General features: G+C 36.4%; 4 protein-coding genes across 4 annotated transcripts; 2 read left to right on the top strand and 2 right to left on the bottom strand.

The window, feature by feature from the left end:
* The first annotated feature begins 6,736 nt into the window (after window positions 1-6,736).
* LOC119985466 lies at window positions 6,737-7,809 on the top strand. The gene is made up of 3 exons (XM_038829764.1): window positions 6,737-6,784; window positions 6,941-7,434; window positions 7,539-7,809. The coding sequence occupies exons 1-3, from the start codon at window positions 6,737-6,739 to the stop codon at window positions 7,807-7,809; spliced, it is 813 nt and encodes a 270-aa protein (XP_038685692.1).
* Window positions 7,810-7,828: 19 nt separating this feature from the next.
* On the top strand, window positions 7,829-9,952 carry LOC119985465. The gene is made up of 6 exons (XM_038829763.1): window positions 7,829-8,043; window positions 8,125-8,294; window positions 8,367-8,437; window positions 8,636-9,021; window positions 9,232-9,313; window positions 9,395-9,952. Exons 1-6 carry the CDS (start codon window positions 7,829-7,831, stop codon window positions 9,950-9,952), a joined length of 1,482 nt encoding a protein of 493 aa, XP_038685691.1.
* A 2,502-nt stretch (window positions 9,953-12,454) lies between these two features.
* On the bottom strand, window positions 12,455-13,768 carry LOC119985464 (beta-amyrin 11-oxidase-like). Its single transcript, XM_038829762.1, has 4 exons — window positions 13,517-13,768; window positions 13,045-13,123; window positions 12,858-12,942; window positions 12,455-12,527 (listed from the first exon to the last, which is right to left on the bottom strand). The coding sequence occupies exons 1-4, from the start codon at window positions 13,766-13,768 to the stop codon at window positions 12,455-12,457; spliced, it is 489 nt and encodes a 162-aa protein (XP_038685690.1).
* Window positions 13,769-17,800: 4,032 nt separating this feature from the next.
* Window positions 17,801-20,174, bottom strand: LOC119985773 (beta-amyrin 11-oxidase-like). The gene is made up of 8 exons (XM_038830151.1): window positions 19,905-20,174; window positions 19,325-19,802; window positions 18,971-19,240; window positions 18,755-18,844; window positions 18,525-18,603; window positions 18,314-18,420; window positions 18,077-18,198; window positions 17,801-17,982 (listed from the first exon to the last, which is right to left on the bottom strand). The coding sequence occupies exons 1-8, from the start codon at window positions 20,135-20,137 to the stop codon at window positions 17,883-17,885; spliced, it is 1,479 nt and encodes a 492-aa protein (XP_038686079.1). The 5' UTR covers window positions 20,138-20,174; the 3' UTR covers window positions 17,801-17,882.
* Window positions 20,175-21,092: the final 918 nt, after the last annotated feature.

Raw genomic sequence — 21,092 nt, 5'->3', positions numbered from 1 at the left:
AAGAGCTTAACTAAGAGTGGGACCATTACGGTTCATCTACAGAGAAGGTACTTAAAACTGTAGAGTGTTTTCTAAATAGCCACCATGTGATTAGCTGGGGTTCTACTAACTATATATCTGATCTTTTTTAGTGCTACTTTGCACTTGAGCAGAAATGTGAAGAGCAGAATGGTAATCTTGATCTATTTGGCTCTCTTCAACCTGTGGCGTCTTTTCTTAGTCCAATACTAACTTTGTACCTAGCAAGTGTACAATAGAACTTGATTTTGACAAAAAGGATATAATAAATTACTTTATGAGTCTTGTCTTTTTTGTGTAGGAGTTAAATAAAATTTTAAGTGATTTGTATATGGCATTAGAAAAAGTAATGGTTTTAAAATCATTCGTGTGCATCTGACTAACATATTATGAGAACCGACTAATTGACAGTATTTTTTGTCCGATCCCTTCCAATCAGATGAAAGGGATCCACGTTATATATGGTCATCCTCTTCTACTAGTTCAGTGGCACAAAACCAAGATAATGATTGATTATCCCATTCTCTATTTTCTAAATACTTCTTTCAAGCTTAGGACGTCAAAGTTGTTGCTTATCCATATTCCTGAAGCACTAACCATGCACTAGTTAATCAAATAATATATTATATTGAGAACTGAAATGGTCAACTATACTAGTTTCACAGCCGCCCAGTTTATCAGATGACATTTCTTCTTCTCTATTTTCCTTTATGACAATGACATTTCTTTGTGCATTATGATGTGATGACTCATAAATCCTCATATTGCCTTTCTTTTCGTTTCTGAATTTGAGTTTATCATGTGGAGCTAGAATTACATATATGAAGGGCTTATACTTTGTATTTCATTTATATGTTTTCTTCACAGATCTCTAATTCTCTTGACTTTTTTTTTTTGGAGAAGATTTGGCTCCCCTTCCCCTCCTTGACAAAATGAATGAAACCTGACTATTTTTTTTTCATTCTTCTCCTCTTCCCTGCATTTCGCACTGTGTTTGACATGAGCATTATGTTTATTCTGTATATGGCATTAAACAAGTGTATACTGATTATAGCATTGTATTTGATTAAATGACGAGGGGAACCCATTTGCGTGATTTATAAAATCCTATATGTATGCTTGTGTTTTAATTCTTCCTTTTTAAACATGTTCAGACACATTTTTTTGGCACTTCTTGTAGTGTTCTTTGTTTCTTCGAAAGGACAAGCTAGTGCTTATCTTGAAGCATTAGCTTGCCTTAAATATATTATAAGAAATGTTTTGCAGAGAAAAGAAACTGTCATCGATAGAAAACGTAATTTCATCTTAGTCGTAGCAAGTGCTCTTCTGACTTTTTCATTGTGATATCCTGACGAGGTCATGGATGATGTAAGGAATTTTCACATTAGTAGGTGTGCAACTCTTAAAGCTTATCAACCAACCGTTGTTCTTTTTATCTTTAAGCTGGATTGTTGACTGTGGATGGACTCACACAACACTCTCGTCTCTAGTACTAGACTAATAGTCAAGCAGTAGTGGATTTCTTGGTTATTCAAAGAATTGAAGATGGATTGGTAGTGTATATATGATTGCATATCTTGAAAGGAAGAACCAATGGCGGCTAAAAAGCGGCCACCTGTCACCACTCGTCAACTAGTAGAACACTCTCTGTGATCTCTTTCTGGTCAGCGTTGGAAGAAAAAAAAAACTTGACACTTCCATTGTTAGCAATGAGGGTGTAGAATACTTCCCATATTGGATTTTGAAATCACAGTGGTATGTCCCTTCAATGGTTTTACCCTTTTTTTAATTTTATATTAACAAAAGTGATGCCATTGATTCTCTATATATATTAAGTCCTCTTGCCTTAGTAAGTCTACAGCCTGACAAACATGGCAATGACTATCTGCAAGTTCTGGTTATGCCTTGTTCTGCTCTTGCTTTCATTCTCCAGTCTCGAATGCCGTTCTCTTGATTCCTTTTCGATCAACAAGACGAGAGGATTAATGGAGAATGCCAGATTGGTACTAAAGGAAAGTATCCAGAGACAGGAGATGAATGGAAGGTTTACTGGGTCAAAGAGACTTAGTCCTGGAGGACCTGATCCTCATCATCATTAGGGTTACGTTGTTTTAACCCCATAACCCTTTTCCAAATCTTGCAGTTCTGTACTTGACTTTGATATATATGGATATAATTCTATATCTATTTTTCTCTTCCTTCTTCTTCTTCTTTTCTTCGACTCTCCTCTTTGTTATTTTTCTCTTTCTTCTTCATATTTTTCTTCTCGTCTTTCTCTAGATCTATTTTTTTTTTCACAAAGCTTAAAAAGCTTTAGATTTGTTGTTTCTATTCTTCCTTATTCATTTAGGTGTAGATGTTGAATATAATATTTTCGTTCAGGATTTACCATTGCCATATTTCTTATTACAGCAAAGACCTTTAAAAACATAATGTCGATACATTAATATTATAGGTAAATATTAGTCTAATATTATATTTTTCAAAATAGTAACATGGTGGTATTATTGTTTCAAATAGTAACATTCATTAAAAAGGTCATCTCTGTCATATAATGTTAATATTTTGTTTGTATAATGTTACAGTTTCAAAACATAGAGAATTAAGAAAAGAAGTTGAATTATTTGATTGTATAATGTTACATTTTCAAAATAGTGACATTGAAACAATAACTTGTAACTGTACGATCTCATATCTGTACGATCTCAAGTCTGAACTCACTTACATCTTGATCTTAGATCTCAGAAGATGAAGACAAAGAAGAACAAAAATAAGAAGATGAAGAACAAGAAAATAAAGAAGATGATGGTGGATATGAGACGCGGGTGGAGGTGCAATGGTGGAGATGGAGGCGGACTGTGATAGTGGTTAAAATGGAGGGGATGTGTCTTAGATCTAAGTATTTTTTTTAGATCTATGCTTATTGAAGGGGAAGGGCAAATATGATATTATGTAAATATTAATTTATAAAAAAAAATACTTATGTGAAAAATAGGTACTTATGTGGAAAATAAGTATTTAAATAAAAGAGACTCTTATGTGGAAAAATGAATTTTAGTTGTAGTTATGTGTCCAACATTTGTCAGGTGAGTACTTAAATGACATTTTCCGTTTCATTTTTTAAGTAATGTGTGTTTTGACTTTGAGATTCTTTTGCAATAATGAAGAGGCAAAAGGTGAACCTTTTTAATTAAACAAAACCTAATATATAATATGACTTGGTGAGTGGCTTGAATGCTACTAAAATAAATTTTTTTTTATGCAATCCAGTCTTTTAATGAAATACATTACATTCAAGCCCATCAAATTGGTGCTCCCTTTATCAAAAAAAAATTAAAATAAAATCGAGGATGATAGTGTGTTTTTTTTCCCTTCTCTTATTTCATGGAGAGTGGTTTTATATAAACACCCAATCAGCAAATTGAAAAGAAAAAAAAAATGAGGAAGAGGAGAGCCAAAGACATGACCAATACAGGATGAATTGAGCGAACAAAATTCCTTGAACCACAGTACATCGATTAGTAAATTTCATGTAAATGTTTATTGGTCTCTCTCAAATCTCTCTCAAAACAAGGCAAAATCACTAGGCTACTTTACTCCATTTTAGGGCAACTGGCTTTTAACTCATCAACTGTTCATTTAGAGTGTGTTTGGATTCAGGGATTTGGGGGAAGGGAAGGGAAGAGAAGAGAAGAGAAGAGAAGGGGAGAGAAGGGGAGAGAAGGGAAGAGAAATGAAGGAATAATATTTCTCTCTCTCACGTTTGAATAGATAAAAATAAATGAAGGAAAATTAGTTTAATTTACTAATTAATCATTATTTTTATGTTAAAGTGTTATGTAAAAGAGTAAACTAGGTCTTAACTTATAAATAACTTAATTAGTCATCATTTTCCTCCAAATGACTTCATTTTCGGGAGGAAGAATTTTGACAAAATTTTAATGACATTTTCCCTCCAAAATTCCTCCCCTTAATTTTTTTAAACTATTCAAATAAGGAAATTGAAAAGAAACTGTCATTCCCTTCTCTTGCCTTCCCCAAATCCTTCAATCCAAACACACTTTTAATGACTCCTGGTTTATACAAACCGCCCTCACATTATGCATAATGTTGGGTTGTGGAGCCTCGCTCTATACCTTTTTTTTTTTTTTATTTTCGGTCTGGTTTGTGGTTTATATATTTACAGTGTAGGGTTAGGGCTTAGTATGGTGTGTGTAACTCTAAAGACGCCACACTGTATTCTCTCTCTCTAACTAGTAAAACACTCTCATAACTTTATGGATGTAGGTATAATTAGTCGAACCACATAAATTCTTTTGGTTAACTCCGTTAAGATCTTTTACCCAAGGAAAAGACTATCATAGAATTGATGGCGGCTTTATTTATGATTTATGAGAAGCCGTCAGCAAAAAACAAGGCGCATCTCATGAAGAAGGGGCATCTCATGAAGAAGCTATTTAATCTAAAGATGAGTGAACATATGTAAGTCAATTAGAACTCGAATGAATTTAACATTATCACAAATCAATTATTGTATATTGAAATTGAGTTTGATGATGAAATTCGTGCATTAATTTTGTTGGTCTCGTTACCGAATAGTGGGAGGTCATGAAAATGACTATTAGTAATTTCTGTACTTATGTTTGTTTATGTTACTATTTGGGCTTCATCATTTCTTGATATAGGAGTAAATTTGGAGTAAATAGGGCTCTTTACTTGCTGCCACTGAAGTTAAGTTAATTATAGGTTTTACCAGCTAGTAAAAATCATTTTAGTGGGCCTTGAAGTGCTAGGTTTTTGTTGGGCTGGGTTGGAGCAAATTTGGAGCAAACGTTGTCCGAATTCGATGAAATTTGATCGGTTAAAGTGAAATGATGTTCTGAACCGAACCTGATGCTTTGCCCCACGCCTCTCCCTAGGGGTGATTTTGTGTTTTCCTTTTCCTTTGTCGATCTGCCTGCATTATTTGGTATGGAACTAAGGAGTTTGCCGTGGATCTATGGCTAACAATGAAGGGAGAGGTTGGAACTAGGCTACTGAAGAGCGTGGGATCGAGGCTGTTTGGGCAATGATTGAGGCTCAACGACAACAGATAGAGGAGTTTCGTGAGATGCTTACTAAGTTCATGACCCTGATGCAACCTAGACAGGATGGCCATGAAGTTCCTACTGAGGAGGTGCCCCCGGTGGAACCAACGGCCAGACTTGCCCGTGGTGGTAGAGGACACGATGGTAGAAGACGTGGTGGTCGTGTTTCTGTTCAGCAATATCAACAAGCCTAACTAGATGATTCAGAAGATGGTGAAGATTTTAGGGGTTCTGCTGGCTACCAAGCTGCTAGACAACAGAGACCTTTTGAGGAGTATAGGCTTAAGGTAGATATTCCTACCTTCAATGGGAATTTGTAGACCGAGGAGTTTATGGACTGAATATTTGAAGTGAAGAGGTTCTTTGATATGATGGAGGTTCCCGAGGAACGAATGGTGAAGTTGGTGGCATTTCAATTGAAGGGAATTACAGCTGCTTGGTGGGATCAATTGCAGATTAATAAGAGGAGGCAAGGGAAGGCTGTTGTTAGGGTTTGGAGGAAGATAAAGCAACTAATGATGGCTAGGTTTTTACCACCAGATTATGAGCAGTATCTGTTTCAACTCTACCAGAATTGTTATCAAGGTAACATACCTATTTTTTAATATAATGCTAAATTTAATAGACTATCTACGCGCAACAATTTGGCTGAATCTGAGATGCAAAGGGTAGCTAGGTATTTAAATGGGTTAAAGCCATCTTTGAGAGAGAAGATTGGGTTGCAAGATATATGGACTGTTGATGAGGCTTTTAATCGAGCCTTCAAGGCAGAGTTGATGGAGAAAACCATAGGAAATATGAACTAGAGGCGCAGTATTGCAGAGTCCTCTTACTCTCAAGGGGAGAAGTTCACAGGCACCAGCGACTAGTCTAGTGCTAGTGACTGAACGTATCACATCTCCTATGACACAGAGAACTCAGGCTAGGGAAGGAGGCAGAAACAGAGCTCAAGGAGGAGCTAGGAATCCTAAACCTAACCCTAACCTGAACCGAAATAGAAACTGAAACCCTTATGCGAAGGCAGCCCCAATTAAGTGCAATCGGTATAACAAACCAGGGCTTAAGTCAAATGAGTGTCCTGATAAGAGGCCAGTTAATGTAGCAGAGTATGAAGAAGAGGAGGATGAGTAGGGGGATGGTGAGGATGAGATGCAAAGGGTAGCTAGGTATTTAAATGGGTTAGAGCCATCTTTGAGAGAGAAGATTGGGTTGCAAGATATATGGACTGTTGATGAGGCTTTTAATCGAGCCTTCAAGGCAGAGTTGATGGAGAAAACCATGGGAAATATGAACTAGAGGCGCAGTATTGCAGAGTCCTCTTACTCTCAAGGGGAGAAGTTCACAGGCACCAGCGACTAGTCTAGTGCTAGTGACTGAACGTATCACATCTCCTATGACACAGAGAACTCAGGCTAGGGAAGGAGGCAGAAACAGAGCTCAGGGAGGAGCTAGGAATCCTAACCCTAACCCTAACCCGAACCCGAACCGAAACAGAAACTGAAACCCTTATGCGAAGGCAGCCCCGATTAAGTGCAATCGGTATAACAAACCAAGGCTTAAGTCAAATGAGTGTCCTGATAAGAGGCCAGTTAATGTAGCAGAGTATGAAGAAGAGGAGGATGAGTAGGGGGATGGTGAGGATGAAGATTATGAGGGTGCTGAGTTTGCTGAGGGGGAAGGTAAGTGAGTAAACTGTGTGATAAGAGGATTCTGTTATCTCCCAAGCAGGAGGAAACCTCGCAGCATCATAGTATTTTTAGATCTCATTGCACCATTAACCAGAAATTGTGTGACCTTATTATTGATAGTGGTAGTTGTTAGAATTTTGTGTCCAGGAAGCTAGTGGAAATCTGAAATTGCCTACAGGGAAGCATCCCCATCCTTATGCTATTGGGTGGATTCAGAAGGGACCTATAACGAAGGTAGAAGAGTTGTGTCACATTCCTCTTTCTATTGGCAAGCAGTATCGTGATGAGGTTTTGTGTGATGTTATAGATATGGATGCTAGTCATGTGCTTTTAGTTAGGCCTTGGCAATTTGATGTGGATATGACTTACAAGGGAAGATTTAATATTTGTCTGGTTAAATGGGATGATCATAGCGTGGCAATAGTTCCTTCCAAGAAGCGTTCTATTCCATTACCTAAGGTTGCTAAGGTGGAAGGGAGTTCTTTTCTGACTATTTCTTGTTCTGAACATGACATTGCTACAAAGTATAAGAATGTGGGAGAAATGCATGCCTTGGTGGAGAAGGCATTGGTTATGAGTCAGTTAGAGAATGAGGAGGAGCATGCAGAGTGTCTAGAGGTAATCCAACCACTATTAGCTGAGTTGGTGATCTGTTTTCATATGATTTACCATATAGCCTCCCACCAATGAGGGACATTCAACACCATATTGATTTTATTCCTGGAACTAATATGCCTCACTATAGATTGAGCCCCAAGGAGAATGATATACTAAGGGAGAAGGTTGAGGATTTGCTGGAGAAGGGATTTATAAGGGAGAGCATGAGTCCTTATCCTGTTCCAGCATTATTGGTGCCCAAAAAAGATGGTAGTTGGAGGATGTGCGTGGATAGTCGTGCCATTAACAGGATCACGGTTAAGTATCATTTTCTTATTTCACGACTGGATGATATGCTTGATCAATTATGGGGTTCTAAGGTGTTTTCGAAAATTGATCTTCGCAGTGGTTACCACTAGATTCGTATTCAAAAGGGAGATGAAGACAACTTTCAAGACTCGAGATGGCTTGTATGAGTGGATGGTCATGCCATTTGACATTTCCAATGCCCTTAGCACATTCATGTGGATTATGAATCAGGTATTGAGGCCTTTTGTGACTAAGTTTGTGGTTGTTTACTTTGATGATATACTGATTTATAACAAGATAGAAGAGGAGCACTTGTTGCATCTGCGGGTTGTCTTGGCAGTTTTGTAGAAAAACAAGCTATTTGTGAATTTGAAGAAGTGCAGTTTCATGACAAATAGATTGATCTTTCTTGGATTTGTGATCAGTTCAGAGGGAGTTCATGTGGATGAAGACAAGGTTAGGGCAATTAGAGAGTGGAAAGCTCCTAAAAATGTGAGTGAGGTTCACAGTTTTCATGGACTTGCTACATTTTATGGGAGGTTTATCAAAAATTTCAGCACTATCGCCAACCCTATTATTGAGTGCTCGAAGAAGGGTAGGTTTAATTGAGGAAATGAGGCTGAAAAGGATTTTGCATTAATTAAAGAGAAATTATGTACTACATCAGTGTTAGCATTGCCTAGCTTTGAGAAGCCATTTGAGGTGGAGTGTGATGCAAGTGGTACAGGGATTGGAGTTGTTCTTTCTTAGAGTGGTAGACCAATTTCTTTCTTTAGTGAGAAACTGAGTGAGGACAGGATAAAATGGAGCACTTATGACCAGAAGTTTTATTCTGTGGTGCGGGCATTAAAGCATTGGGAGCCTTACTTGATGCAGGCTGAGTTTGTCTTGTATACAGATCATCAAGCTTTGAAGTTCATTAATAGTCAGAAATAGGTGGAGAGTGGGCATCCAAGGTGGACTGCATTTTTGCAGAAGTTTCCATTTGTGATCAAACACAAATCTGGAGCTTTCAATCGTGTGGCTGATGCGTTGAGTAGGCGAGCAACATTGTTGGTTTTAGTTAGCCATAAAGTGGTTGGGTTTGAGATGCTGAAGGAGTTATATACAGAGGATAATGATCTTAAGGAGATTTGGGAGAGATGTCAAATGAGGCAGAATTCTATGGGGGATTTTTACATTCATGAAGGTTATCTATTCTTTACTAATAGACTTTGTATCCCCCGCACATCTTTGCGTGAGAAGCTGATTAAAGAATTGCATAGAGGTGGTCTTAGTGGGCACTTGGGTAGAGACAAGACCATGACCAGTGTGGAGAAGAGGTATTATTTGCCACAGTTGAGGCGTGATGTGAGGAATTTTATGCGGAAGTGTTTTATTTGTCAGACTACCGAAGGACAATCCTAGAATATTGGATTATATATTCCGCTGTCAGTTCCTAATGGTATTTGGGAGGATCTTTCTGTGGATTTTATGCTGGGATTATCATGAACTCAACGTGGTGTAGATTCTGTTTCTGTGGTGGTTGACAGGTTTTCAACGATGGTACATTTTCTACCTTGTAGGAAGACATTGGATGCATCCCACATTGCACGGTTGTTTTTCACAGAAATTGTGCGCTTGCATGGAGTTCCTTTGACCATTACTTCTGATCGTGATTCTAAGTTCCTTAGCCATTTTTGACTTACTTTATAGAAGCGGCTTGATACATCTTTGAACTTTAGTAGCACTGCACATCCTCAGACTGATGGGCAGACAGAGGTGGTGAACAGGTCACTAGGCATCCTAATTTGTAGTATTTGTGGTGATAGACCAAAGCAGTGGGATAATGCCATTGCTCAGGTAGAGTTTGCTTATAACAATGTTGTCCATAGTGCTACTGGTAAGTCTCCATTTTCACTAATTTACACACAGGTTCCTAGACATGTCGTGGACTTAGTGGGGCTTCCAGATGCTCCTGGAGTTAGTGTGCCTGCAGGTAGTTTTGCTAAGGATTCTCAGGCCATTCAAGCTGAGGTCAAGAAAAAGTTAGAGGCGACTAATGCAAAGTATAAGGCTGCTGCAGATAAGCACAAGCGTGCTAAATTGTTTCAAGAGGGTGATACGGTTATGATGTTCTTGCGGAATGAGCGTTTTCCAGTAGGCACCTACAACAAATTGAAGTTTAAGAAGTATGGCCCTTTTAAGGTTTTGAAGAAGATCAATGACAATGCTTATGTGATAGACCTACCAATTCATATGGAGTGTTGTTGATTTGTATACTTTTCACTCCGGTGATGGTGTTTTGGCCTGAAATTCGCTCGAGACGAGCACTTTTGAGGTGGAAGGGACTGATATAGGAGTAAATAAGGCTCTTTATTTGCTGCCACTGACGTTGGAGTTAATTAAGGTTTTATCAGCTAGTAGAAATCATCTTAGTGGGCCTTGAAGTGCTTGGTTTTTGTTGGGCTGGGTTGGAGCAAAATTGGAGCAAACGTTGTCCAAATTCGATGAAATTTGATCGGTTGAAGCGAAATGGCGTTCTGAACCAAACCTGGGCCCTAGGCCCCACCCTAGTTTTGCCAAATTCCATCGTTTCGGGGCTCAAATGGGCCTTCTTTTGTTTTTAGGGGTAATTTTGAAATTTATATTTCACGTTTTAGCTCCTATTAGCGTTGTAGCAGGCCCTAGGGGTCATTATCGTTTCATTCTATCAATATATCAGAAAACCCTGGAGAGTTTCTCTCAAGTTTCGGATGGATTCCCGTGTTCTTTCTATCAAACGTTGGTTTGATTTGTATTTTTCTTTTTCTTTATTGATCTGCCTGCATTATTTCTTCTATCTTTCTCATCTTCTTCTTCACTTTCTCCACCTGAAATTGAATATGGACTACGAGTATCATGTTTTTTGATTGTGGAATTGGAGAGCTTGGAGTGGCCGCGAAAGAGAGCTTAGGTTGTACCAGAGAGGGGTTAGGGTTGCGAGGAGTGGAGAAGGAAGAGTGGTTGTGAGATAGAATCCATTCGGTGGCTTTGAGAGTTGACTTGCCGTCGGTGGTGGCTAGGGCTTGGCTTGCTCCATCTCCATTTTCTCGTGTCCCTCTGATTGTCCAAAAACTTCTGGCTAAATGAATTTTATTTTTTTTTATTTCAGAAAACACTTCTAAAAAAACACAAACCAAATAAATTTTTTAATGGTATTTTATTCCTTAAAAATTTTCAAAAATTTAAATTGAAAATAATTTTTAAAAACTAAAAAAATATGAAATTTCCAAACACACCCTTAGTTTCTTGACGGATGGCAGACATCGAGGTCGAGTAAACTAGAGATGGCAACAGAGATTAATGAGAAGGCGCATAATGATCAGAGGGAGGTCACAAATGAAAAAACATCCAAGGGACTATGGGACAAAGCTCGAAAGCTTGTATGACGAAATCTCTCACGAGCCGACTGTATCTGAAGCAACGGTTCTATATTCTCAATTTTTTTTTGTAGATTTTCCATCCTCGAGTTTTGTCATTAAAATCACAACATTCACAAGTAGACATGTGAAAAGAGGTTGTTAGCATATTCAATATGGATGAGCCTAAACCTGTGAACACATTTTTGGGAAGTCTTGTCAGACTGTGTAAGGATCAATCGTCGAATGCAAATCATGAGTTGAGCAGATGAGTAAGATCTCTTATGCCTTAGCTATTGGTTCTTTTATATATGATATGATTTGTACTAGATCAAACATTGCACATGCAGTAGGAGTTGTGACCAGATACATGACCTATCCAGGGAAATAACATTGGGAGACTATAAAATGGATTATGAGGTGCTTGAGAGGCAACTCAAATACTTGTTTTTGTCTCACTACAGATTATTTGAACCTAGAAGATTTTTGTTGATGCTAATTTAGCTAGTGTCATTGATAGCAGAAAAAGCACCACAAGTTTTGTGTTCACATTGGGTGGAACCACAATATCGTGGGGTTCAAACTAGTAGAAGATTGTGACACTTTCAACTATAAAAGCTGAGTGTGTTGTTATGTAAGATGCAGTAAAGGAGATAGTTGTAGACAATTATGGAAAAATTGGGTAAGAAAGGTGATAAAGGTGTTGTTCTCTACAATGAAAGTCAGAGCATAATCTTCCTTGTTAAGAATTCATCATTCCACTCAAGGACCAAACACGTTCAACTATAAAGTCATTTCATTCATTACATTCTCAGTGACGAAAAATTGAAGCTTGAGAAGATCTATGAAAGCAAGAACCAAGAAGATATGTTAACAAAAGTTTTTTCACTTGATAAACTGAGGCTGTGGGAAGCGTCAATTGGTCTTCTAGTGTGAAGGCAAAGACTTGAGTTTAGAGATTATGATTTATAATTTGGAAAGAGAAGGTTATGGTGCTTGTGGTTGAATCAGTCTCCAAGTGGGAGATTGTTGGTTTTATAGTTTGATTACTATAGAATTCGTACATGAAATTTTTTATGTGTTTATTTGACACATATAATTTGTGTGATCGTAATTCAAAGTGGTGCTTTTGGTTTGAAATTTTTTTTTTTGGTCTTTTTTTTTCTAAATTATAACTTGCCTCAAAAATAAATAAAGCACAAAAGTAGAAACTAATCACAAAGCAACTTTGTTTATTTAAAAAGAAACACACAGAATAACCGAACAATGACATAATTCACCACTCTTTATTTTTGAAAGTAACCCAATAATACAAAGCCGAATAACGACACATTTTCCACGTGACTTAATTATGATGATGAAACTTTTGTGAGTTTCACAAGAAGTTGTCTTTAGGCACTCGAAATGGAAATGACACAACTTCATATTTTGGATTAATTCTCTCAAGCCTGCACATATATCAAATTTTTAGACTCATATTATCGACATTTAACCTATATATATATTGAATAAAGAATCCAAAGAGAAGTGAGTAGTTTACTTGTAGTCAAGCAGAAAATAATGAATAAAGATGAAAACTTCAAGCTTGACCAACTCATTTCCTGGACAAATCCTACTTCCAAGTCCAAACGGTGTGTACGGTCCTACTTCGATATTTGTATTCTATTGACCAAAAAAAAAAGAATTAATTTAGCCAGTTTTACTCTCTATGAAAAGTAAATTAAATCACACGCGTGCACATACACACACATATATATGGATGGATAGGTTATACTTACGTCCCATCATTGGGAAAGATTTCAGGATTCATATGAATATATCTATACATTAACAAAACTTTCCATCCTTTTGGAATGTTGTGTCCTTTATCACATCAAAAGAAAAAAAGAAAATTTAGTGTATCAAGAAGTAGAAAATTAATGAAACTTGTAAAAATGAAGGAGGAGAAGAAGATCGATGACAAACCATTAATTTCAACATCAGCCATTACATCACGAAAACCTCCAACCCCAATATTAGCCGTACGAAGTGTTTCTTGAAAGACCTTAATGAACAACAAATTATCATATACAATTGCTAGGTGTGATTTTCATATACAATTTGCTAACACATTTACTATAGGTATGCCAATCTATCTAGGTCACCTATACTACCCACAATGATGTGTGGTTTCGATCGAGTGTTGGGCTATCAAGAGACAACATATCCAAAAAATACAGATACCTTTGATGTGTAACTCATTTGTCTAATCTCGGCCATCGTCAACCCTTTCTGTGTAGATGGTCTGTTTGATATGATATTCTCTTATTCTTTCGACGCAAAGATATTGAATCGCATAAAAACAATTTATTATACTTTTAATTAATTGAATATGAAAATGCATAACAATTTACATATATATAGGCAAGGGATGAGTGAATTAATGGAGAAATCTCACCTTAACTTTTTGTAAGATTTCGGGATTGTCATGAAGGTATTTCAACAACCACATTGTAGCAATTGCAGTGGATTCATGACCAGCAAACACCAATGCACTTAGTACGTCAATGATGGTGATATTGTCCATTTTTTCACCGTCTTCATCTTCCACTTCCAACAATAAATCTAACATGCTTTTCTTTTCATTGGAGAAGTCCATACCACTTTTGTTTTCAATTTTTCTCTCTTCAATAGCAGCATTAACAATCATGAAACAAAATAAACTACTAAATCATAGAATGAGACAACATAAGCTAAATTTCCCAAACTGGCAACGTAGTTACCTATATTTTCCAAATACACTGTGAAACAAAATAATTACACTTTTCATTATGACAGTGCAATAACCCACTATCAAGCTTCACAAGTAATTCATAAGATGTTCAATCAACAGAAAAAGCTAAATACACTACCAAATGTCTATGTGTAATAACACATTGAAGCATACCTTCGACGTGGGTTTCCGTTTTTCGGTGGCCGTTTCGGTCGACGAAGGACTGGGCTAGGTGCTCCTCACGTAGGAGAGTCCATTGGTGGTATCAGGTCGCCAAATCGACATCGGAATCAATTGGATTTGTGATTTTTGTCCAGTGGATACCGATGACTTCATGGTGGATTTTCGACAAAATCAACAACCGTTGATCGCTAGTGGTGGTTGGGTGTTGCTCCTGGGGGCTGGACCTTCTTTTGGCTGCAGAGGTAGTCATATCGGTGGCCGGACGACGGATGTCTGGTTTTGGCTGTGAGCGAAGAAGAGAGAATCGCGTGAGAGAGATGAGAGGGAGAGATAGAGGAGAGAGAAATGTTAAATCTGAGGAGAGATAAAAGCCAGAGAAATAGAGAGAGAAACATGGTTTTTGGATAACGTAAACTGGTGGATAACGTAAAAATAAAGAGAGAAATAACAGATGGGATGGAGACTAAGAGAGATTAGCGGGAAAGACAATGACTGCGTCTTTAGGGTTTTGTGTAAAATATCTTTGTTGTATGCCACATAGATTATGTATCTTATGTATACCAAATATTATGTATGCATGTCATTTTCCTATTCTCTTTGAGGTGCCAAGTTTCTATGTTAAGAAGGAGAGAATCAGACTTTAGTTATTAAAGGAAGTAAATCAAGGAAGGTTTTCTATTCTCTATGGGACCTAATCAAAGTCAAAGTGAATATTACCATTTCATATTTGAAAGAGCTAAACATGTGGTTAATTGTTGAATCAAATGGAAGTGATTGAAGGGGCAAATCAAAGCTATTATTTCAAGAATTAAATCAACGAAAATCAAGAGGCAATCAAGGAGTCCTTGTGGACTATAAATGGAGCACTCGGGACACCACCAATGTAACAAGTAGGTGCTAGAATTATCAAATCTATTTGCTCTCAATCTCTCACCCAAGCTCATATAATATTCTTCTATCTTGCTTCACCGTTTGCTTAGTGCAAACACAGGTGTGAAGAACTAAATCGTTATTGTTCATGCAACTTCACCGATTGCTATTGTAATTCAGGTGTGAAGAATCTTCTCTTCTTCCGAGCTCTTCTAAACTCAAATCCAATTTTCTATCCGTTAGTCTCACTTTAAAATCTCTTGAGAGTTCCTCCTAGTTTGTTGAGTGAAAACATTAGGTGAGTGAATCATTGATCCGATCCTCATAAAACCCAAACTGGGTACTATATTTGTGAGATTGTGAAAGAGTTGGGGTAATTTTGAAACCCTTGTACGAGTTAAGGAGGTGAACCTCCCAGTGGTGGCGAGCTTGTTGAAAAGCCACATTTTCTGATGGATTTAAAAAGTCCTAAGCCGTGTGCTTAGGTAGTGGACTAGGAAAGGAATCCGAACCACTCTAAACTACTTGTGTGCTCTTTACATGCTTTTCTTTTACAGCTTTCATTAATTCTTCTAATCTAATATAACTTGTTTTATTTTATTCACATAACGCTAATCTAACCAAGTATTATTTATTTATTTTATTCCTATTTCTCTAATCTACTCCAGTCATAATTATATTTGACTAATCTATTTGTCTTTACTTTATATTATTATTTATTCTATTCATATTTGATTGCTATTATTTTATAAAATTGCAAATTAAGTACTTTCTAGTACTTTTCTTGTTAGAGCTTTGCTTTGATTGGTTTCTATTGTGCAATTTATTCATATTGCTCATATAGGTCCATTTGTGTGCAATTATACTTTGGCATTAATTAAATTGATAGGATTTTGCATCTAGACATATGATCCACTTAAGTTACAAGTCGATAAAATTTGATTTGCTTGGAAATAAATTAGGGCAATTGTATTACTAAGGCTCACTTTGTGTGCTTAGTGTAGTGCTTGATTTGTGAAATTAATATTAGGGGATTCCCATTCGGAATTTGGGGATACAGTTCACCCTACTCTTGTGTGACCTAGGTCCAACATGAACCATTGAGCCTATCCTTGTAAAACCCAATCCAGGTGCTATATTTGTGACAAGGGATTATGAGATAGGTAGAAAGCTTGTATATGACAAAATCTCTCATGAATCGGCTGTATTCGATGCAACGGTTCTATATTCCCAATTTGTTTTTGTAGACTTTCTATACTCGAGTTTTGTCGTTAAAATCACAACATTCACAAGTTGACAATATGAAAAGAGGTTCTTAGCAGATGCAATATGGATAAACCTAAACCTGTGAGCACATTTTTGGGAAGTCTCGTCAGACTGTGTAAAGATCAATCGTCTAATGCAAATCATGAGTTCAGCAGATGAGTAAGATCTCTTATGCCTTAGCTATGGGTTCACTTATATAAGATATGGTTTGTACTAGATCAGACATTGCACACGTAGTAGGAGTTGTGACCAGATACATGAGCTATCCAGGAAAATAACATTGGGAGACTATAACATGGATTATGAGGTGCTTGAGAGGCAACTTAGATAATTGTTTATGTCCCACTGTAGATGATTTGAACGTAGAAGATTTGTTGATGCTAATTTAGTTGGTGTCATTGGTCTTGTGTTCACTTTGGATGGTTCCTTAATATCGTCGGGTTCAAACTAGTAGAAGATTGTGGCACTTTCAACTACATCTCCATGGAATACACCCCTTGAAACTCCCCACAAATATAGTAGGTTTAGCATCAGCGAGCAAGGCGTTCGAATTATCTCCTACTCACAGACCGCCACAAAGGGAATCTTTCACAGGAATTGTAAACAAATAGTCATATTGCAAAGAAAACTCAACCCTAGGAGGTTTCTCTCATGGTAGATGCACATGTAGTGTCGGATTGAATAATTTTTTTATGTTATATTTTTTCTCTTGTTTTCTGAGAGAAAAGAACCAAACTTTGATTATTTACTAGTAGATCTATAATGTTCAAAGATACCACAAATTATGTTGATACCCAAATATTTTTGTCTTCACATGTGTGGTATGACAGGAGCCTTCTCATTTTAAATATCTCAAATCGGGTTCTCACGCAATGCGTGAGTTCATTCCATAAATCAAATCTATCATTGAGAATAACGAACCGCAATCGTTCCTACTAGCCCTAATCATAATACATATGATCAGGTCTTCACTCAAACGATCAAATAGTTTACTTCAATAAATTGCTCTTATGTGGTCATTTCCAGTTTGTAATTTTTTCTTAAGACACACACATCCACTTTCATTCATAAAAGCTTAACCGTATATATAGTTACGTATTTAATTCAAGTAACAAATAAATACGAATAATGACTTATCAATAGAAATAATGAAAAAAAAAACATGTTGGGTATAAAATAAATGAATGGTTTTATTTTTAAGAAATCAATAACAATACTTCATGATCAAATTTCATAACCATTGAATAAATATAATGAATGAAATATATTTTTATGTAACATTGATTACATTTTAAGTTCCATAACCAATGTGTAAATATAGTAATTGTTACAATTGTTACTTCTTTATTTTTTTAATTAATAATCCCTCTTTATATATAAGTATAGATGAGTTTGATTACTATATAATTCATACATGAAATTTTTATTTGTTTATCTGACACGTATAATTTGTATGATCATAATTCACAGTGGTGCTTTCGGTTTGGAGTTTATTGTTATGTTTTGTGTCTTTTTTTTTTCTTCAAGATTATAGCTTGCCTCAAAAAGTATTTATATCCAACTTAGCTAGATACATATCAATCAAAAGTAGAAAATAATCACAAAGCAACTTCGATTATTTAAAAAGAAACACACAGAATAACCCAACAATGACATAATTCACCACACTTTATTTTTGAAAGTAACCCAATAATACAAAGTCGAATAACAACACATTTTCCACGTGACTTGATTATGATGATGAAACTTTTGTGAATTTCACCAGCAAGTTGTCTTTAGGCAGTCGAACTGGAAACGACACAATTTCATTGTTTGGATTAATTCTCTCAAGCCTGCACATATATCAAAGTTTTAGACACACATTATCGACATTATATATATATATTGATATTGAATAAAGAATCTAAAGAGAAGTGAGTAGTTTACTTGTAGTCAAGCAGAAAATAATGAATAAAGATGAGAGCTTCAAGCTTGGCCAACTCATTTCCTGGACAAATCCTACTCCCAAGTCCAAACGGTATGAAAGCTCCTGCTTTGATATTTGTATTCTATTGACAAAAATAAGAAAAGACTTAATTTAGCCATTTTTACTCTCTATGAAAAGTAAAATTAAATCACACGCGTGCACATACACATATATATAGATGGATAGATTATACTTACGTCCCATCTTGAGGCATCAAATGCTTTGGGGTTGGGAAAGATTTCAGGATTCAAATGAACATCTCTAAACATTAACAAAACTTTCCATCCTTTTGGAATGGTGTATCCTACATCACATAAAAGAAAAAGAAAAAGAAAATTTAGTTATCAAGAAGTAGAAAATTATTGAAACTTGTAAAAATGAAGGAGAAGAAGAAGATCGATGACAAACCATTAATTTCAACATCGGCCTTTGCATCACGAAAACCTCCAACTCCAATATTAGTTATGCGAAGTGTTTCTTGAAAGACCTTAATGAACAACAAATTATCATATACAATTGCTAATACATTTACTATAGATATGCCAATCTATCTAGGTTAGTTATACGACCCGCAACGGTGTGTCGTTCCGAGTGTTGGGATATCAAGAGACAACATATCCAAAAAATTATACAGTTACCTTTGATGTGTAACTCATTTGTTTAATCTCTGCCATCGTCAATCCTTTTTGTGTAGATGGTCTGTTTGATATGATATGCTCTTGTTCTTCCTGCGCAAAGATATTGAATCGCATAAAAACAGTTTATTACACTTTTAATTAATTGAATATGAATATGCATAACAATTTACATATATATATAGGCAAGGAATGAATTAATTAATGGAGAAATCTCACCTTAACCTTTCGTAAGATTTGGGGATTATCGTGAAGGTATATCAACAACCACATTATAGCAATTGCAGTGGTTTCATGGCCTCCAAACACCAATGAACCTAGTAAGTCAATGATGGTGATATTGTCCATTTTTTCACCATCTTCATCTTCCATTTCCAACAATAAATCTAACATGCTTTTCTTTTCCTTGGAGAAGTCCACACCACTTTTGTTTTCAATTTTTCTCTCTTCAATAGCAGCATTAACAATCTCCACCATCCTTCTACGTGCCTAATAATATAGTCAATATTAATTAATTAAATATATATATTTCAACAAATCAATTAAGGCACGGATACATCCAAAATACTTTACCTTTAGAGCTTTATTATAGGCAAAGCCGGGGAGATTAATAGGCCGGGTGAAGATTCCTCCGGAGAGATCTCTGAAAACCTCTGTCAATGGTGCAAGAATGGAATAACCTCTGGCTCCAAAGAAGATGTATGTTACGACCTTGAATGTTGCACTCTTTAATTCAACCAGAAGCTCGATGGGTTTGTTCATGCTCGCCCACTCGTCGAATGAAGCCATCACAACATGCTCGATATGTTCGACATACATGGATAGTGCCACATTGCCATTGATCGGAGCAGTTGTCAGCCTACGTAGACGCTTGTGCTCATCTCCGTGAATAGTAGCTAACGACCTCTTTCCGAGAATTTCAGTCAGACCTGGATAAGCAAGTGCGAAATTTTTATCATCCGTTAGGATTGCCTTGTTCAATTCAGGATGATTAACCATGATCAATGGTTTCCCAAGCAGATGAGTCTTGTATACACCCGTTCTTCCATACCTGAACCACAACATGTTTATGCGTGTGTAAATAATAGTATATACATATACATACATACTAATAATAATCAATGTTTGTAGAGATATATATACACACATATACCTTGAAACCAAGTTCTCGAGGAAGGATTCAGGGTTAGCTGATTTGAAGGCTCTTGAGAAGGAGAGTGTGTTTCCAATGAGAGGCCATCCCATGTCTCCTGGAGGCAAATTCTTCTTCCCCAAACAGTAATACAATTCATTTGCATTCTTCATCAACCAATACACCAAACCACAAACATAAACACTCACTGCCACTGTAAGAAACAAATCTAGCTTGTCGTTGAATAACTCCATCGCCAACTCTCTCTCTCTCTCTAATCGTAGTTGCAAAGAATAAGGAAAAAGAGGATCACATTTAAAGGGACCAATTTTGGAATGTTGTCACGTACGCTGGTGAAGCACACATTAGTTGACTTGATTATTACAATATGAAGAGGACGTTCCAATTCCAAGTTTCCATTAGCACGCATTACTTGACGTTCCTCAAAAACTCTCCCATCCCATGATTACGAAATACCGTTCGTCCTGCCTGCCCAGAAAGTTGTCTTTTGCATTGTCTTTTTGTTAAATTAAATTAATCGCTAATATTTTGAGTATTCCACTTGTGTGTGTGTGTGTTTTGCATGTGAAGATAAGAAACAAATTTCTTTGTGCTGAAAAAGTAGATGTCTGCATGGTTCAGGGAAGTCCACGTGTTGACTTTAAAATCCATAAAAAAAAAATCTTGGACGAGTAGTAGATGCACATGTTGAATCAAATAACTTAACTTGTTGGGATTGTGATATTTCACATTATTTATATATATCTTAATACTTTCCCTTCACTAGTGGGCTGAACAATCTGACAGTTCAATACGTGTGTAACAAACGAGGCTCAACACTAGAACTACTCTCACATAAGGTCCTCCCTTGAAACAACAAACGCACACAAAAGCTCACACTTGAAACAACAACAAAAGATGATTTAAATTGAGGAAGTTAGGTTTGAACACAAGACCTCCTGTTCTAATACCATGTTAATATTATGTCTTTTGTCTTTCAACCCAATAAGTTAACTTGTTGGGTGGACACGTTTCACATCATTTATACATATTTTAGCAGTAGTACCCATGATTGAATATTCATTTTATGTTAATAGTTAGGAGGGAACCTTCTCATTTTAAAGGTCATCGATTTAACTTCTACCGAATTTGTTATATTTAATTAATTATTTTTTAATTTATTTAATAACACATGTAAATCATAAAATA

Source organism: Tripterygium wilfordii, chromosome 19, assembly GCF_013401445.1.
Source record: "Tripterygium wilfordii isolate XIE 37 chromosome 19, ASM1340144v1, whole genome shotgun sequence".
Classification (NCBI taxonomy): domain Eukaryota; kingdom Viridiplantae; phylum Streptophyta; class Magnoliopsida; order Celastrales; family Celastraceae; genus Tripterygium; species Tripterygium wilfordii.
This window is presented reverse-complemented; position numbering and strand designations above follow the sequence as displayed.

Excerpts from the sequence above, each read along its gene's own strand:
- LOC119985773 (XM_038830151.1), bottom strand. The coding sequence starts at position 20,137 with ATGGAGTTATTCAACGACAAGCTAGATTTGTTTCTTACAGTGGCAGTG. Across the intron at positions 19,803-19,904 it reads CTCGAGAACTTGGTTTCAAG|GTATGGAAGAACGGGTGTAT; the intron begins GTATATGTGTGT and ends GTTGTGGTTCAG. Across the intron at positions 17,983-18,076 it reads TATTTTCTGCTTGACTACAA|GCTTGAGAGAATTAATCCAA; the intron begins GTAAACTACTCA and ends ATATATGTGCAG.
- LOC119985464 (XM_038829762.1), bottom strand. The coding sequence starts at position 13,768 with ATGATTGTTAATGCTGCTATTGAAGAGAGAAAAATTGAAAACAAAAGT. Across the intron at positions 13,124-13,516 it reads AAATCTTACAAAAAGTTAAG|GTCTTTCAAGAAACACTTCG; the intron begins GTGAGATTTCTC and ends TTGTTCATTAAG. Across the intron at positions 12,528-12,857 it reads ATCTTTCCCAATGATGGGAC|GCTTGAGAGAATTAATCCAA; the intron begins GTAAGTATAACC and ends ATATATGTGCAG.
- LOC119985465 (XM_038829763.1), top strand. The coding sequence starts at position 7,829 with ATGAAGACAACTTTCAAGACTCGAGATGGCTTGTATGAGTGGATGGTC. Across the intron at positions 8,044-8,124 it reads CGGGTTGTCTTGGCAGTTTT|TTCAGAGGGAGTTCATGTGG; the intron begins GTAGAAAAACAA and ends ATTTGTGATCAG. Across the intron at positions 8,295-8,366 it reads TATTGAGTGCTCGAAGAAGG|TGTTAGCATTGCCTAGCTTT; the intron begins GTAGGTTTAATT and ends GTACTACATCAG.
- LOC119985466 (XM_038829764.1), top strand. The coding sequence starts at position 6,737 with ATGGTGAGGATGAAGATTATGAGGGTGCTGAGTTTGCTGAGGGGGAAG. Across the intron at positions 6,785-6,940 it reads TGAGTTTGCTGAGGGGGAAG|GAAGCTAGTGGAAATCTGAA; the intron begins GTAAGTGAGTAA and ends TTTTGTGTCCAG. Across the intron at positions 7,435-7,538 it reads ATCCAACCACTATTAGCTGA|ATTGAGCCCCAAGGAGAATG; the intron begins GTTGGTGATCTG and ends GCCTCACTATAG.